Source organism: Rhyacophila brunnea, unplaced genomic scaffold (genome assembly GCF_057557595.1).
Source record: "Rhyacophila brunnea isolate RB1 unplaced genomic scaffold, BYU_Rbru_1.0 scaffold_24, whole genome shotgun sequence".
Classification (NCBI taxonomy): Eukaryota; Metazoa; Arthropoda; class Insecta; order Trichoptera; family Rhyacophilidae; genus Rhyacophila; species Rhyacophila brunnea.
The window spans coordinates 15041745-15061533 of NW_028232904.1; the positions used below are offsets into that span (position 1 = coordinate 15041745).

General features: G+C 31.5%; 1 protein-coding gene across 50 annotated transcripts in view; it reads left to right on the plus strand.

Annotated features, from left to right (window-relative positions):
- Positions 1-19789, plus strand: part of LOC147069105 (alaserpin-like) — a 169768-nt gene that overhangs the window by 32462 nt on the left and 117517 nt on the right. For all 50 annotated transcript variants that reach the window (XM_085951308.1, XM_085951312.1, XM_085951302.1 and 47 more), the window contains exons 2-8: positions 7078-7205; positions 7459-7602; positions 8131-8340; positions 9022-9120; positions 10228-10368; positions 11149-11358; positions 11808-11952. In XM_085951308.1, the coding sequence (XP_085807434.1) occupies positions 7078-7205; positions 7459-7602; positions 8131-8340; positions 9022-9120; positions 10228-10368; positions 11149-11358; positions 11808-11952 (1077 nt within the window). The remainder of the gene's footprint in view (positions 1-7077; positions 7206-7458; positions 7603-8130; positions 8341-9021; positions 9121-10227; positions 10369-11148; positions 11359-11807; positions 11953-19789) is intronic.

Consider the following 19789-nt stretch of genomic DNA (forward strand, 5'->3'; position numbering starts at 1 on the left):
CCTCTTAATAGAAACACTTTCGATTGGCAGGTCGAAAAAGTTAAAAAAGGTCTCGTAAGTAATTCTAAAGTTTACATTTTAAATTGCATGCTCAGAGTGAATCGAAAAAGTTTTAAACCCTGCCATAGATTATGGTATACTTTGCAAAATAATTATTGTTATTGCTCTGGTGGCAAGGTTGCCACAAAAATGCTATGCCAACAGCCAAAGCCAAATACACAATTTTATTATTGTCCAATTTAGTTAATTAGGTATTTAAAAATAAAATTTCTATTTTCATCTTCTGGTGATGAGTAATAATAAATGGATATTATCGTAATAATATTATCTGCATTTTAATACGTAACCGATATAAATCATGATAAAACGATATGATAAAAACACTCAGCAGTTGAGAGTATTAACACTTTGTCAGTCTTTTATAATTGATTAAAAATAAATTGTCATTTTGTTAGGTAGGTATGTAGTATGTAGGTATTGACTTTGAAAGCTATTGGTAAAATCATTCATTTCAATTTTGTTAACTTTCTTAGTGGACAAAAAACATTAGGTAGGTACATACGTAAAATATAGCAAAATGGTAAAACTGTGTTTAAGTGGAGACATCTATGCATGACGTCAACCTTACAACTTACTCAATTACTCAGTACCTACTAACATTAAGTATGATTCATTCTGTATAGATTATCAAAATCTAACCGTATCTTCAAGGATGTCGGTAAATGTATCACTAATTCAATAACCCTCTTTACTACAGTTAACTTTAATATTGAACATTCATAATTATTAGAGGTTGCTATTGAGAGTTCCCGCCCGAGAAATAATGATAAAAGTTGATTCTCGTTTCACGAGATATTTTTCCTGAGTCCCGTATGACTTTTCTGGATGATTCTATGCCATCCACCGATCTGATAAAAATGCGCTCGCATGGATCGGTGCTGTACCGGTGCCTCTCCGGTGATAATAATTTTGTTTCTGTGGATATTTTTATATTGTCATGTAAAATTGCCCCCATCTGCTGCTGGTTGATTTTGCCACCCCTGTTTGTAGAATCTAGGCTAGACAACCAAAATGCATTACTTATATTGAATTTAATTCATGCAGAGGTGTCTGAAGTATTATTTATTCCACCCCCATATATTTCATGTCAAATTTTTAACGGAACTACCTACACATTTTTTCAAAATAGTCTCAACTAAATAAAAAAATATATTTAGTGTATTAATAAAATCCCTAACTTTATTACAATATAACGTGCATAAAAATTGTGCTTGAATTATGCCATGCGGGCATTAATTTTTTTTTGCACGTTACGTATCTACTGCTTGCAAATTCAATTGATACTTGAACTTTTTATACAGCTGGCCATTTCTGTGTGATTTATGGCTATCGCCCACTATATATGATTCCATTTTTAAATGATCCAAACTGTATTATTCCATTTTAAAATTCAAATTTGACATTCCATCTCTATGATGCATATTTGCCCATTAATAATTAAAATTTATCCTAGTATATTTGGATTATTAGCATCAATCAAATTAAAATAGACATTCTCATTTTAGAATATCTAGAATAAGTATGTAACATTTTTATACTCAAGAATGTTGGAGAAAACCTACTTATCATCGCTTAAGAAACAACACGCGGAAGTCAATTAATTAAAATTTTCAGGGGAAACAAAAAACGTCTCAAAAAATTGTAAACTGATACCTTTTAACTTATTTTTTTTTGTGTTTAGTTAAAAAAAAACATTTTTTCATTCAAAATTTTTTTTTCCATAGAAGGAACACAGTGTAGGATTTTTTTACCTACCGAATGTTATTCAAAACTCAAAACCGCCAAATGGGGACTTACGCGGTGTTGTTTCTTAAAAGACGTTATGGTGATTTTAAACGATCAGTTTTGCTGTCGGATCAGTCTCCGTTTCAACCGAGCTATCAGTTAAACTGATGTGTAAATGCAAAACTGAAGCCTGAGAAAACTGAGACGGGACAAGATGGGTTATCTATCAGTTATCGTATCTGTTTTAGAGTTGCCAGTTAAATTAACGTGTAAATTACTATGTTGGTGTATTTTTTATACTACTTTTCCAATTTCGATTTAAATATTATTATTTTTTCATATATAGGTACTGCATTATACCAACCAATGTGTTTAGAAAGTTATTATAAGAATAACATTAGTTTTGAGTGGATAAAAAATACGTAAATATACATCGCCGTTTCCCAACTGAATTATCAACTGAGACTGAACGGACAACTAAACTGATCGTCTGAATACATTGCCGTTTCAAAACTGAACAAACAACAGAACTGACATCTAAAAGGACCTTAGTATAGAGATGAAACCTAAACATTTTTGTAAACTTTCATAGGGCACTTTATTTTTTACTGTTTTTCATACAATCATGGCATGCGTCTGCAATTTTTATTGGGAAGTCACAGAAGTCTTCATGTAGATGTGGAAAAAGATTCAATTTCCATCATTGATGGTACTTTAGTAACTGTTATAATGTGACCAAATACCATTGATATAACATATTCTATTACAGTAAATAGTAACTTACAGATATAGCAATAAAATATTATAGTTAAAAAATTCTTCAATTAAAATTATATTTTAACTAGTCGAACTTTGGCCAAGATACATTATTTCATATGGTCAAAATGACAGCTTTCATTTTCATGAATTGATCACAGTGTTGCCGACTGTCGTTGACAAAAATACGCCAGACGGGGTATGAAAACATTGGCAGGAAGAAATGCTAGATTTTGTGAAAATAAAATTGCAAGTAATTTTTTTTATTCTAACAGGGACAAAGTCAACTTTTGCTTTCGCGTATCGAAAAAAAGTGCAAAAATCATGTAAAAACAATACATTTTTAGAAAAATATATTTAAAAATTGACAACAAATATTTATATTGTGTCAACGGCGTTCAAGTTTCATTTCATGTTTGAATACAAGAGCTTCTTTCTTGTAGGACAGACAGAGAATTAAAGAAAATACCTTTAGATGAAAAATTATTATTTTATATATGCGGAAATTCGGAATAATATACAAAAACATTAAAAATAATGCATGAAATTGTTTTGCCTTGTTTTATTTCTCACTAAAATAGGTAACGACCTTCCTGCATTAAGTATCTGATAGTCAGAAATTTGATGCGCATGAAAATAATTAAACTTGTAGGCTATTGGAGACATCAAAATATGCTAGTAAAAACTCCACGAGCCAGATGCGTTTTTTACAAGATGCCTATGGAAAAATGCTAGATCTGGCAAAGCTGCTTGTAAACGTCCAACAAAAAAATCTCACATACTAAGACTGTCTCCTTTTGACAATAATCATGGCTTATATTATGTTGTGAAAAAAAAGAAAAAAAAAATCGCCATTTCTACAATATGGAGTACTTACTGGCGTACTGTATAATTACCTTATCATTTAATAATCTTTGCCAGTTAAATATTATCTATTTAAAAATGTGTTAATTTGAACAACACATCGATAAAGACAAATTGTAAAATATATAAATGGTTTTAAAATTATCGTCAAATACTTCAGTTTATCTCGTAGATTAGGTTTAATCTATGTTTATATGTTCGTCATAAAACAATGCCAAGCTCTAGATTATACCAGAAGTACTCATTAGCTGTATAATATTTTTTAAATGATTATAATTCTCCGTCTTCCTGTGTCATCAACCAATGAAGGCTGGCCACCATCAGGGAAACCTTTTGTCATCTGCTACCTGGAACAGTTTCTCCTTCAATTGGCATTATAAATACAGCCTAGAATTTTTCTTTAAAAAATATTTTAATGTCCAGGTTTCGTAGGCGTACGTGACCACAGACTTTATAGCTTTTATTTGTAAATCTTGCTTTGGTAAACGTGCAGCAGTTTTTATAACATTCTTTTTAGACTAAACCCAACCTAACCTAACCTACCCCAACCTAATATAGCCTAATATAATCTTAGTACATGTAATGATGCATCGAAATGTATGAAACTTTCAAATTTTAAATTAACAATTATTGGATCGAAAAGCATCTGCGCCAACAGAAAAGGGTATTTGATAAAAATATCTACATGGAATAAACTGTGTTAGTAAAAAAAATATATGACTGCGGCATATTTACCCTTGCTTTTAGTTTAGCATCCAAATAATACCGATCATAATAAAATTATTGCCATTAATTTTGTCAGTATCACCAGTGGCTCGGTCAAATTTGAACTGTTAGGTCATCACTTGAACCGACAGGTCACCTTTGAAATATTTGATCACTAAAGACTGTGTTGCCATTATGAAAGAAATATTTTCCATATTACCTTTTTATCCATATCCACCAGTGGCGAAAGGTAGAGGTAGAGTTTTAAGATCCGACATAAATAGTGTACACTAAACTTTATCAGTCATACATATTATTGTTTTCATTGAACTAAGAATACAATTTGCAGATGGTACTGGTTTTTTTTTTTTTAAATTCAAATAAACCTTGCCTCACCACCAAACCATAATAGTTTAGGTATGCTATGGGCGATTCGACAAAAATAGCCCGTCGTCAAAACCTTGGTCCGGGGTAACTGGCTTTCATATTTTTATTTTATTGATCTGTGTAAATGTAAGCGCTAAAGTAAGTTACATTTGGTGATTTTGAGTTAAATATGGACATAGTTATGCAAAAAGTAGCCAGTCCACAAAAAATAAAAAATGAGATTTGATATAGATCAGATGCGAGAAGGTTTTCTCTACATTCTGCTGAAAATAGCCAAGCTGCAAAAAAAATATTCTTGAAATAAAATACTATTTACAATTTGACATTTTACATTTTTATATATATTTTTAATAATCATGTTGTTACTAAAGTGCCATTATCTCAGCTCGACTTTAATATGGACTGGCTACATTCTGCATAACTATGTTCATATGAGGTTAGGTTTAAAAAAAAATGTCTACAGACTGGCAAAAAGGCGTTCTTCATAGATGATTGTGAACAGAGTTATGATTTTCCAAATTGGACGTAAGTGATTACCCTAGACATAGAAAGCCAATAAAAATTAACGTACCTACCACTAACGTAACATACCAAAATTAAAATGATTATAATAAACAAATATAACATAACAGGAATACATACAAAAACATGAATAAAATAATGGCAAAAAAAACAATTAGGTGTTTTCCTTATAAACTATAGGTATAACTGTATTTTTTCTTGGACAGCCAAAAGGAATTAAGTGATTTAAAAATTCTAATTGCAAATAAATAAATAAATTAACACTACATACTCCAAAATAATATTATTCTACCGTAAATGAAAGAAAAAAAACTACAATAGGTACTAAGAAAGAAGTTGTAAAGAAATGAAGTTGTTCTTATTAAGATAAAAAATTTTCACTCTTTTTGCTCTCCTGAAAAGTAGTGATTTGTCGCCCTTTTGGCTTGGAACAGTCTATATAAACAAAATTTTGTTGTTGCAAGTCAAAAACTGTGAAATTCGCTAATGACTAAGTCCTGTAAGATAGGTAAATATTTCAGTCGTCATGACTATAGAATGTATTAGAATATTGCACATTAAAATTCATTTGCGTGGGTACATTCTTAATATAGAAACATGATACAATGTAATAGATTTTCAGTACAGGCGGTTTTATTTTCTTATTTTGATGTTCAAATTTGTAGACAATAATATTATAATATTAATTATTTGATTTAATTATACATTCTGGAAGAAAGTTCTAGTTTTAATCTAGCTGGTTTCTATAGTTAGAATTATAGTATGTCATTGGTTCATTAGTCAACTGTAGATTACGCTATTATTAAAAATTCTCAAATTACTTTACAACATAACAATTGAGTCACTAGGCATCATGTGTTTATAAAACAGCAACTGTATTGCATATATTATATATATGTATAATTATTATTCATATTAACATGTGATATGGTATGCTATTTTGATAAAATTACCCAGTACTGACATTAGTTCCTGTATCAGAGGCTTCATGGTTCAGTGTTTTAAGGCACTGGGCTTTCATCTGGGGGCTCCGAGTTTGTTTCCCGGTGAGGTCACAATATATTCATGTGATTTTCTCAAAGCATGGGTGTTTATGTGATCGTTTCACTTCTACTATTAACTCCAATACTGTCATTTGGCCTCATGGCCTGCTGTGGTGTTAAAAATAATATATTATATTATGAAAGTTGCATAGGTATATATTTTTTATCTTAAGAAACAAGCGTAAATAATTGTGGTATACTATCTGTGAATCTTCTTTTTATTGTGCCATCCCTGATGGGAAGTCAGTCATCATCAGGACGATCTTTGCTCTATGATCTGCTACCCCGGAACAGTTCAGTGGAGTTGCACTTATACCAATCACGGAGGTGCTTTAGCCACGAAATGTGTCGTCATCATCTGCTATGTTTACTGTTGATCTTTTCTTGGATAACGAGATGGGGAAAGTTATACTTTTATTGTAACGTAATCTCCGACGTACTGTAGTTTTTTAATTTTGATATTACGCAGAAATTCTCAGTTATTTTCCCATTCGTTTGTGTCACCATGTCAGTATAAGAATTTTTGAGGACGCATCTAAATACAGCCACATCCTGAAAGCCTTAACTCTCCTCGATATCTGGCTTAGTGTGTCCATACCCATGACATACTATAATAAAAATAAAACTCTCTTTAAATTTTTTATCTGTCTGTATCGTTATAACTCAAGAACTACTGAAGCAGTTTTGATGAAAGTTGCACAGTATTGTAACACTTCTTAATTAAGTTTCTAAGTTAAGATAAAACTTCTTGAAAATAACACACTTGCAAAAATTCATCATGAGTAGTTAAAGTGTTCAGATAGCAACTGTATACCGAAAATTATACAGATATTATATACAATGTATGTCCTTGTTTCTTGGATATAAATACCATTGCACCGATTGCATATGTATTAAAATATGTCAACACTTAAAGTCAATTATCTCTATTGGCATGCGCATACATACCCATCAGGCGAATGAAAGTTATTTATTTATCGTTTACTAATTATTATGTATATTTTTTTGTTCACAGCTTTCCTCTTTGTGTCGTTTGTTGTCTTTGTGGCATCCAAACCAGCAGATATGGCGACCGAAAAGGAACAGCAGGAGGCACTTACCCTCAAAGAGTCAATCAACCAATTCTCCGCACAGTTCTACAAGGTAAATATTATAAACACATTCATTTTCATACAAAACACTAGGAATAACAAATAATTAGAGATAATACTTTTGAATTTGGAACAGATCAATTTAAAAACAAAAGGAAATTTTTGAATTTGGATCAGAACAACTTTTAATAGGAAATCATTAAAAAAAAAATGCCGCTATGAAAACACAATGTTCTCTAGTGTTTTCATAGCGCAATTTTCCGATGTTTCTTTCGTGTACTTATATTATTATATTATTTGTTTAGGAAACTGCAGCTGAAAACCCCGGCAAGAATCTGATTATGTCCCCCCTGTCTGCCGAGATTGTGTTGGCTATGCTTTCTCTCGGAGCTACTGATGAGACCCTCGCCGATCTCAACAAAGCCCTCTACCTTCCCGACGCTAACTTCGTAAGTTTTTTTGTCACTGTTTGTGTTTCTTTTAATGACTGTTGAAAATTCACGCAAAATTCATTCAATTAAACAGCTCGGGTGTCACAACAAAGCACCAGGAATTATTTATTGTTTCAAAATTTTGTGATATCATATTTGGAATTTACGAGTATTTTGTATTCACGCGTTCTCCATGATTTGCAATAAAAATGCCAAGCATCTTTTTGACCTTTGGGGTACCTATGGCGCACTGAGATTTCTCATATACGGAATATTACTTATGCATATATAGGTACCTCAGTAACAGTGGATAGAAAATACCAAAAGAGAAACCAATGGGCCAGGATCCAAATAAGAGTATGTGATGTAATATGTTTTCAAATAATTGAAATGGCAATGATCCGGACATGTTGTTCAGCGTATGAATAATCACTGTCTGAATTGAGTTTTAGTAACCGGTATTTTGTCTTGAATAATTGAATGACTGTCACAAATTATCTCAACTGTACACGATTAACTTGAATTCTCTTGTCTTTCTCCCAACAGACCCGGTCCGCTTTCAAGCCTGCCATTAAGAGGTTGAACTCCGTCCAGGGAGTGACCTTGAATGTCGCCAACAAAGTCTTCGTCAAGGACGGACCAAAGTACCTTCTCCACAAGGACTTCAAGGCCAACGCCGTTGATATCTTCCAGTCCGAAGCCGAGAACATCAACTTCGCAAACTCAGTAGCGGCCGCTCACACCATCAACACATGGGTAAGTTTATCTGCATATGGTTCATCAACTGATACTGTATCATAATTTCCTTGCGTCGTTAAGTAGATATTAACATGATCAGCTTATGATCTGCGGGTGACATACTTGAATCCTGCTGCCTGGGTCACTCTTTGGACTTAAGTTAATGGACAATAATCGATCCTCTTAATATAAATTCTTCTCAACTGCATCATATTGACTTTGTCGATGTGATATTGTTGGCATACATAAAATACTATTAAAGTAATTTACAGTCGCACACAGCGTTGATGCAATATTGTTGGTTGGAAAAAAATCTGTTGGCGCTAACAACATAGTTGAAAGTGTTTGGTGTGAATCCATACTATTCATAGAGTGCCAGTTGCTTTTCAAACTAGTCAAATCGCGAGAGGCGAAAATGACAATAGTCGCAATCATAATGAAATGACATTTCACATTAATTAATATCATTCCAACAATTGAAACACTGTGCATTGGTGTATTTCTATTGATAACTAATGCATTATATTGTCTTGTTTTCTTAACCGAAAATACATACATGTCCTGTCCAGATGATGGCACCAATCCAATATTAATTAATGACACATTTTTTTAAAAATAAAAACAAAAAAAAATTGCACATGTTTTAACTATGCATTGATAAGAAATGTTTGAAAAAATATGATTTTTTTTATTTTTCAGGTTGAGGACAAGACTAACAAAAAAATCAAGGATCTGATCAAGTCCGACTCTCTCACCGAAGATACCAGACTGGTCCTCGTAAATGCTATCTATTTCAAGGTAATGATGAATCTATTAAACCAGAGATTACCAAAGTTTTCTTCCTTCATGGGCTCCCTTGGTTTATCAGGATTTTTCCACGATGCCCTAAAGTGAATTTGAAAGTTATTGAAATTGTAATGTAGTAGGCATGCCTTGTATGGAAACAGGTGTTTCGTGCATTGTATTTTGCTGCACTAAAGTTGTGATTATATTGACATGCACGTCGCGTAGTCTATAGTTTCTTCATTTTGCAGAATATTTTGAACGATCACCATCTCTGTAAATTCAATGATGGAGAGTGCCAACTCTAATGTATTAATATTTTTAATGATTATTTATTATTAATTAAAATTAATTTTAACATTTTCTACGTTAAAATTACTTGCGATTTTACATCCATACATAATATTTTGAATAGAACCCAACCTGCAGTCCATAGATAATGGAGAACATTCTTATAGAAAATACATAGTGCCAACCGCTAAAAACAAAAAAGACGCGATTTTGACATGAGTTGAAAATGTGTATGCATGTAGAAAAGATAAAAAACGTTCATTGAGTCATGCAGGTGTCGATGCAGTGCGACACAACGTGAGGTGACCTCATTGTTTTGCTGATTTCGGCAAATTTTTGACTTGGGAAGGGAGCATCAGTCTGATAACATTTTAAACACCAGAAAAATGACAATACACACTTTTTTCCCGTAGTGGCAGCTTACTGTGACGCCACGTGATAGTACGCGTCGTGCAGCATAGTATAGTCACAACTTTATAGACTTAGTTATCGGAGTGCCCCTATTTCATTATGTTGAGTCAGATCTGCATTGCCATAGTTTTCAGTCTGTTGAAGGTTTTACATGTCTGTTGCTTGAGAGTTGTTTCGGGCGGGAGATGCTCTTCTGGCTTCACTCGTACCTACAAAACAAGAGTCAAGCTAGTTGAATTAATATTTGAATCTTTGTATGCAATTGTTCACGACAATCAGTATGAGTCTGCTCATGTAATTAGACCTTTATAAATAAACATCAATACACCCAATGGTTGTCAATGACACAATTTCCATGGAAAAGGGTTTTCTTTCCATGCCGTTGTATCACATACTAATTTTTTTTATTATTTTTGACAGGGATTGTGGCAGAACAAGTTCAACGCCGGGGAAACCAAAAAGATGGACTTCCACCTCAACAACAAGGAAAAGACCCAAGTCGATATGATGCACAAGACTACTGATTTCTTCTACGCTGACATTCCTGAGTGGGACGCCAAGGTGACTAGCTTACTTCAATTATACTACATTATCCTATAATCAAGCTGTAAGAAGTCATATAGCTAGATTGGACATGTTGTCCTTGTCTTTTGGCATAATATGTAACATTATATCTACATAAACCATTTCTTTTATTCAATGACTAATTCACACGATTTTGAGAATGTAACATTCCATATATTGAACATACATAACTTGAAAACACCCAAAAAAATACAAAACCTGACGGGATTTGAACCTGTATAACCATCGGTGTCGGGCCAATTTGTGCATTAACCAATTATGCTATGAGCCTCCTATCTAATTATAACAATTTAAACTAGTAGGTCATACATGAAATGATTATCAAATTGCGTTATTATTGACTATCGGTTTTTGTGTATTAAATCAAGGAATATTAATTACTAAAGATTACTAAGCATTTCAAATATGACCTACTAGTTTAAATTGTCATAATAAGATAGGAGGCTCGTAACATTGGTTAATGCACAGATTGGAGCGACACCAATGCTTATACGGGTTCAAATCCAGTTGAGTTTCTAATTTTTTTCAAATATGATTTTTTTCTAGTGGGTAATATATCTGAGGTGTTTTCAATTTTTGGAACATACACAATTATGTCAAGAACATGAACAAACTAGTTACTAGAGCAATCCCGTTAATATGCTCCATTCTGTAGTAAACATTGTGATCTACCTTACGTGTCAATTGAAGACGATTACGGGTCTATTTCTCCTAATTTTTGACTGAACTTATGATTATGTATTTGTCCGTTTGCAGATCCTCGAGTTGCCGTATGAGAAGAACGAGATGTCCATGGTCATCGTCCTCCCCAATCAGATCGAAGGTTTGGCCGCCCTCGAAGAGAAGCTTGCCGCAGGTGCCAGCCTCAACGAGATGCTCCAACGCATGAGGAAGGTCGAAGTCACCGTTGACCTGCCCAAGTTCAAGATTGAGACCACCATCGACCTTAACAAAGTTCTGCCTAAGGTGAGACATGCCTCCTTATTCTTATTTCCTATTTCAAGTTTTTAAATACCTACTGTTATTTCTTCACATATTTTATTCATCTTTACTAGCATCAAGATGGATGTTGTCATGGTGTCCAAATTGCGTTGTCAAGTTGTCCGATTCCTCAACAGAAATACACAGATTTGAGATAGAATGTAATGATAATTTAATATAGTATGAAAAAAGGTTTTGATATGTTTACCCTCTGATTGGTCAAGGTTAATATTTTTTTTCATTTAGTGACCTTGATTTGTTTAAAGTATTATCTTTGGTACTATGTATGTTACGGGTATATAAGCAAATGTCAGAGCTTTGAGAATTCAGAGAATTATACCGAAACACTCTGAATTCAATTTCCACAAAGCATGCTCTATTAATGATTGTTAAAACATACATAATTTTATATACAAATGTTTTCTCTTTCACAGTTGGGAATGGCCCGTATTTTCGATGAAGTTAACGCGCAACTCAAGGGATTGTTGGAAAATGATGAGCAGCTGTACGTATCCGAAGCCATCCAGAAGGCTTTCATCGAAGTCAATGAACAGGGAGCCGAAGCTGCCGCAGCTACCGGTAAGCACATTCACAAATCTGCACGCTTCGAAAGAATGCGAATCTTTCTACCGCGCGCTGCAGGAAAACGGGGCTAAGTCGAAATCAAAAGTCCGTACAAAAGGAGACAACCAAATGCTCGGGAGGACAGCTATGTTTGAAATTTAGTTTGTCACTGAATTTACATTATGTATTGAAAATAATGCTCAATCTCCCTGACTCCACACAATGGAGTTATAGCAACAGCAATTCACATTCAATTCAGTGAATAATATACGGTATTTTAAGAATGTATAGTTTCGGTAAAATTTGCATCGACATCTTAATCGGTAAAATGTCATGGGTTCAAGTCCCATTTGTTACAAGTTTTTTTCTACAAAAACTGAATACAATACGTATAGAAACTCTAATATTATATTATTAACATATAAATTTTCTATGGATTAGCGATATAAGTCTGACATGTCTCTTTTACTTAACCCTGTTTTTCTGTATACCGCAATGCATTGTGTGTTTTCGTTTTTTTTGTTGTGAACAGCTTAGTAATAAGTCCCCGATAATCTATTAAATACGAAGGAGTTTTTCTTGACTGTTTTTTAGTTATAACGGTATTCCGCTTCAAGAAAAATTGTTAGATGTTTATAGGTTATAATTCAAATGACAGATTTGTCACTATTTGACACAGGAGAATTAATATTGAATATTAATAGGATATTAAATTAAAGTGTAATAATTATTTATTATTTTTATGAATATATTCTGACTATTCATCATAAAACATTATTATCATTCATCATAATATATTATATTTGCACTTTTATTCATACAAAAGTGAAAGTTAGAAGTATATCATTATATACACGTCTTTATTTTATTTCTTTTCTATTTGATTGGACAAGTTTTTATGAATTGGAAAGAAAATTTTACCGTTTCACCATCATATTTTGAATTGTCACATTATTCTTCTGAAATGTGGTTTTTTTTTACCATTTATAAAATCTTGTCTAGTGATGTAATAAAATATTATCTCTTTATTACACGTTTATTATACTTTACCATTAAATATCCATTTATATATTTTTTAATATTATTATAAAGTATTCAGTTCTTTTGAAATCTAGTTATGACCCAATCTACATTCATCATCTTGTACATGCCTAATTTCTTTTCAAATACTAATATTACCCACTATCAAAATATCTCTAAAACCCTATGATTTTTCACTATTCATAGTTTAATTTCAAGACCGTCATATATCAGATCATGACAGATATAAATCAAAATATATCTATCATTATAAACTATGCCATGGCTGTAGGTTTTCTATTATTAACAGTAATTATTATTATTAAACTACAAAAAATATTTTTTTACATTTTTACCATTTATGAGATGTATTCGTTTTGATATTGATGCTGTTGGTAAATGCACATATTTCAAAATTAGTATTGATGCAAAAAACATATTTTGCTTCTGAGGCAATGATATGCCACCGTTGATAAACTAACCTAAGTCAATTGATTTGGTATTGATAATAATTTTTGTTAATAATGGTAAATTATTTGTTTTCTGTTCATCTTTCACACATTTTTCAACATAATTAATAATTATTTTACCATAATTTTTACCGTTCTTCCAGTTTCACAAGATTCTGTTTGTGTTTCACATTATTACACTGTGTAGTCTTATCACATTCATGTTATAGTGATAGTGTCGGAGATTTACCGTTTACTCTCCTTCTACTAAATGTGTCAGCACATTTCTGAAAAGCCTGAAATCAATGTCATTCTATATGAGAATACATACGTTGTCATATTACCATTTTATTTCCGAGAGAAAGGATAGTTTATGCCATGACGGTAATTTATAGTGTAAACCTTATAGAATTCCATATATATTCTATAGATAGTTAATAATATTTAGTAGAGATAACTATGAAAAGTGTAAAATTGTGTGCGTGTGCCTATATGTTTATATTATACTATAAAATTACTCACAACTTCTATATGACATAATATACCATATTATATCTCTTTATCTCTTAATACTAAAATATATATTGAATATCGTTAAAAATATAACAAAACAAAACCCAAATGATCCATGCTTTTTGACAATGCTTTTTGATCGTGCTTTTATATTATAATTAATTTAATATTATATGAACATAGTTAGATGAAACTTAATCTTTTATAGTTATGATTACAATATGTTATAATGATATATTACAATATACAAACAAGCCTTCGAATAACATAAGACAATATGCCATTTTATAATTATAATTCCATCATACATATTATCCTATCCACGAAAATGCATTTATTTTAAGGTTATGGCAGTTTCATAGTTTGCCTCCAGAGTAACGATCGGGAAACTTTTTTTGGACATTACCCAAAATCTATTTGTTTTATTAAAATATCAATACCCATCCAGACTTCACGGGAAACAAAAACAACTTAATAATTGCCTTTAAGAATTGGAAGAAAATATTTCTCATAAGGTCAAGAATTAATAAAAATCTTTTAATTTTTGATATAACACCATTGATATCAGAGTTTTTTTTTGTCAAACCAACTTCACTATCTTTGGGCTCAACCGATTCCTATACATTCTCTATTTTCAACTTCATACAGTTAAACCTCTCGTTCACAAAGATAGCATCATCTTTGTAGCTGCACATGCACTATTTTTAAAGTCTTACGATTGTTTCGTATTGTAAATATAATATAGACATTTATTTGATTTTTATTTTCGGGCCTCAATTGCCACCAAAGTTAAATTGGGTTAATTTACCACTGCTATCCGATCGTTGCTGTCGTGGTAAAACTGAACTGTAATATCTATTATAAATGTTGCCATAGTCATGTTTATGAAATTAATAATATAATACATACGAAATATGATATATTTTATACACCTACTCACTACTATATGATTACTTACTGTCTTCGTTAACAATAAATTGCTATTTTATTTAGTTATAAATGATTTATACCTACATATTTTGTTACTTTCTATAGTCACGAGTTCAAATTATAATTACTTTTATGTCCAAATAGTTTTAATTTAATAAAGTGTAGCCCATCATAATAGGTGTCTCACAATACTTTCAGGACGTTTTTAGTGTGGTTAGATTGGTAACGATAGAATAATTTATATTATTTTAGTTGGCAGCATTTTTTGCAAATTTAAAACAAAATGGCGCCCTTGGTCATTTACTTACGTATCGTTATTTGCGGTTTCACGAGATTCTTCATCCAAATAATTACGTGTATTTAAAACTACTTTAATGGTGTAACACTGATGCGAGGTTGTGAGTGTGTGCCATAAATCTTGCCACAAATGAACCTGTAATGTGAAATTACTTTAATAATTAGCGTTAGTAACCGTTATTTCACCTTCACTGTCATATAAATATTATACCTAATATAAGAAGTCTTATTTACATAGAAGATTTTTCCGTAAATTACTACAGTGACCGCATTTTCTACTGGGCGTTTTTTATTATAACAAGATTGACACAGTTCATTGCTGTCTTGCTTCATCATTATTGTGAAACAAATAAATCGCGAGTGGAGAACTACAAGGTCCTAACTGTTTGTCCTTGGTGAAACAAAACTAACAATGAGGCAGCGTAGAATACTACTTCATTGTTGGGTTTGTTTTCTCAAGGATGAACACTTAAAACCTTGTAGTATTATGCTTGTGAAATGTCTGAAATGTTCCATATTATGTAATGATGGGTAGAAGGGACGTTATAAAAACCTAAAATCATTTTTTGAACGTCACCATATCATTGAATTAAATAAAAATATTTACACTAGAAGACTTTTAACGGTTTTTTTCAGTAAGTTGTATATAATATCATGTTTCTTGATTCCGCCAATAGATGTCTCTGCCACCGGTAATTGTGAATATTTAAAAAATATGGTGTTTTGACTTTTTTTAATATTCATTGCATACAGAGTTCGACGTGGAAGTAACATCGGCTTGCAGAATGTCACGTCCTGCGAAGAGGATATATTTCCAAATCGATCGGCCATTTTTGTTTGCCGTTTTAAACAGCAACGGCGACCAGGAGATTGTAGTTTTTGTCGGTTGCGTAGGAAAAGTCATCGGAGCCTTCTCAAATGAATGTTTAATTCCATTGTTAAAAATTTAATTCATAACATTAAGTACGTAATATACATAATTTAAAAAAAAGAATTCGGTTGACATATTATATACATAATGAAGACTGAATAATATACAGCATTTAAGAATGTAACATTCTTCATTAAAGATAGATAATTTTGATCAACCTCAGAAACATAAACTGAATTGCATTTCATCTCACATACATCCTTTGTAATCAAACGAGCAGCTTTGTTAATTAAGTTACTGGTTTAAATGCTATCTATCCATGTAGAAATTGCCTAATAGCTATGCATTTGAGGTGTTGATGGAATTTGAAATAACATCTCAAATGCATAGTTGTTAAGAAATTTTTGTAAATACATATAGTATTTGAGTCAGTGGCTTAATTGGTAAAGCTGTTTGCTCGGATTGAAATGGATGTGGGTTCATGTCACATGCCCCATTTAAAAATAATATGATTTTTCTAAACGACGATGGCCGAGTTAGGTTACATGTCGGCGTATAATGGAAAAAATTCACATGTCTGTCAATGTGTGTTTAGACCTAATATGTGAAGCAAGCCTTATACTACAAGGTTCTAAGTGTTCATCCTTGAGAGAACAAACTCAACAACGAAGTAGTATTCTAAGCTGTCTCATTGCTAGTTTTGTTTCATCAATGCAAACACTTAGAACCTTGTTGTTCTTCACTCGCGAAGTTGCTAACATCCATTTCTTGTAAAAAAAATCTGTTAACAAGAAGCCCATAATATTATCTTCTTAGAAACGTGGTTAAAAAAAAATTCTGACGTGGTTCCGAATTATGTACCGTCTTATAACTTGACGAAACTGGTTCTGATTTTGATAAAATTATCTAAGTATCTGTTATATTATTGTCTTTGATTTAATTAATATTACTATAATGGCTCTCCGCTAAGGAATGATAGTTTTAACACCGTTAAACTAATATTTCGTATCTAACATTATTTAATTTGGCTCGGTAACAAACAAAATTATGCCATTCCTAAAACCAGTAATTCAAATCAATTATACCTACAACTAACGCCTATTAATCTGTTATAATATATTATCTATATAGGTTATACAATTATTTAGAGTAGTTAGGTAAATTTAAAAAAAGACAACGTTACGTACGAAATATTTACGTAATATAATACTCCTTAATTATTTTAGTTTCACGCAGTATTCAATGAAAGAAATTACCAAGTATTACACACAAACCTCAGTTCGATCACTGTGGAAATTATAAAAATAAACTATTACTATAAAATTGCAGTGGCGAGGGGTGGAAGTAGGCTGTTAAGATCCGACATAAATAGTGCACACTAAACTTTGTCAGTCATTCTTATTTGTTTTCATTGAACTAAGACTACAAATTGCAGATAGTGTTGGTTAGTTTTTCAAATTAAATTAAACCCTGCCAATAATAATATAAACCATTATAATATAAAAAATATTCTTCTGTCTATAAAATAACCAACATTATGGAATAATTTTAGATGTTTTATAGTATTTTTTTTTACTTTTTGTTGAATTAAGAATAGATATGACAGATGGTGTTAGTTAGTTTTTTTTTTAAATTATTAAACCAAACCATAATACATAAAAATTATTCTTCTTTCTATTAAATATCTAAAATTATGTATGATTTAATGGCATAATTTTATATATTTCGTAGATAGACAAGTATTTTTTTGACTATTGTCTATTATGGCTTGGTTCACGCAGGGTTTTAATTGAATTTAAAAAATTAACTAACACTTTGCAATTTGTAGTCTTAGTTCAATGCACTATTTATGTTGGATCTTAACAGCCTACCATCAGCCTTCGCCACTGTAATATATTAAAAATATATCTAAATACTCGCCGCTTCTTCATTTGTTTTATTGCTTTATAACGATAATACTTAATTATTAACAGGGTTTATGTATTATTGCTTTATTTTAACATATATACCTAATATGCATAATAATTCACAGCTGACACTAAGTGCGCAGGATATCGTGAATACATTTGTGAATTATTATGTGTTTAGGTCTATATAAATATTGTGACCCTTACTTAAAGAGTTTGGACTATACTTAGACAAAATCATATAAACTTCTTGTATGCAAAATGATTTAAGTATGGTCGAATTGGTAACTATAAACAAACGTCAATGTGATTTCGGAAATTGAGGAGCGTTCAGAGAGAGATATTATTATTGATGTTAAAAATAGTTTCTGTTATTGACTCATATTTATTATTAATTTAGGTATCGTCAAGTGTTTTAAGAAAAGTATAAACCGTCGGAAAAAAGAGATTGAAGAATTTATAGTTGATCGTCCATTTTTGTTATTTATCAACATCAAAGATGGCGGAAGTACAGTGCTGAATGTGTTTATATGCTGTGCAGGAATTGATCTGAGCGTATTTGTTAATGAAAAGAATTAATTGGAATATAGTTCTGAGTGTGTAGTTACATATTATTGTCACCTAACTATTGAAACCTTGTAAGTCTGTTTGAGAAGAATGTTGAGGGGAAGGAAAAAACTTAATAAAAACAATATTTTAAACACCTCTCCAATCGATGAATCTGCTAACACTGGTTGTGAAATACGAGGTTTTAATCCCATGTTTGAAATCACGAGACCTACGAGTTTTTAAAATATTTCTATAGATGGACAGCATACTAGTCTAGAGAACTGAGGTTTTGATATGATTTAAAATGTTTTTTTGTTTAAATTTTGTCGAACAAACTTCATTTTTCCATAATATCGGACTTACGAGGTCTTATTAGTAAGGTGACAATATAACATTAACACCATAATATACCATAATATCTGTAACCTATTTTTGAAAGATTTATACTACGATTATTAATGTTAAATTGTACATAGAATTGCATGCTTAATTAATTAATTAGCACGTTTTGCTTGTTTTCTTGTTAACAATGAGTGTTTTTGAGTTTCAATTTTGCAAAACATCTTAAAACATCGCAAATTCCGATGAAGACGTTTTTACATACAAAACACAGTTATATTTTACATGCGCATAGACCACATGGTTTGAACGATTGAAAGCATTAATGAGATTTATTTCGAAATAGACGTGAATTTATTAAATTATTATATTACAATTAGCTCAGTCCTAGACACAGTTTGTTTTGATTTGTAGGTATACGTTAACGGTACGTAGATAGATGGAGCGAGCTTTGTGTGACAGTATGCAGATGTTAAGTATTCACATAATGTCAGAAATTCGTATTAATTAATGTATCGTTTGGAACCGGCTTAAATACACGTGCTTTTGCTTCTAACCACTGTTATTTTTGTTGTGCCGTCAAATGGTTTATTGTTTTTTTTTTGTTATAGTCACCGATGATAGTTAATTAATATGCCATCACTAGACTTCAATAAAGTATACCGTAATGCCTTGCAGCCCAGTTTCAATAAGTCCGGTTTTTCAATATTTTTTGAATTATAATTACACATTTTAAAAATACTCATAATGTATGAAAAGAAAATCCGAAAGCGTTTCTGTGATTAAGAAACATAAATGGCTAATGTTTCTGAAAAAAACATTTACATTTAGTTCTATAGCTGGCAACATTTCTATAATATGTGACACCATTTTTTTCTTAACCTCACTTTGTCACTGTTCATATACAGATGTTTCAGTTAATTTTACCCTTTATGTGTACTTATTTGATTGTTGTTCATGAAAAACTTGTTAAGCGA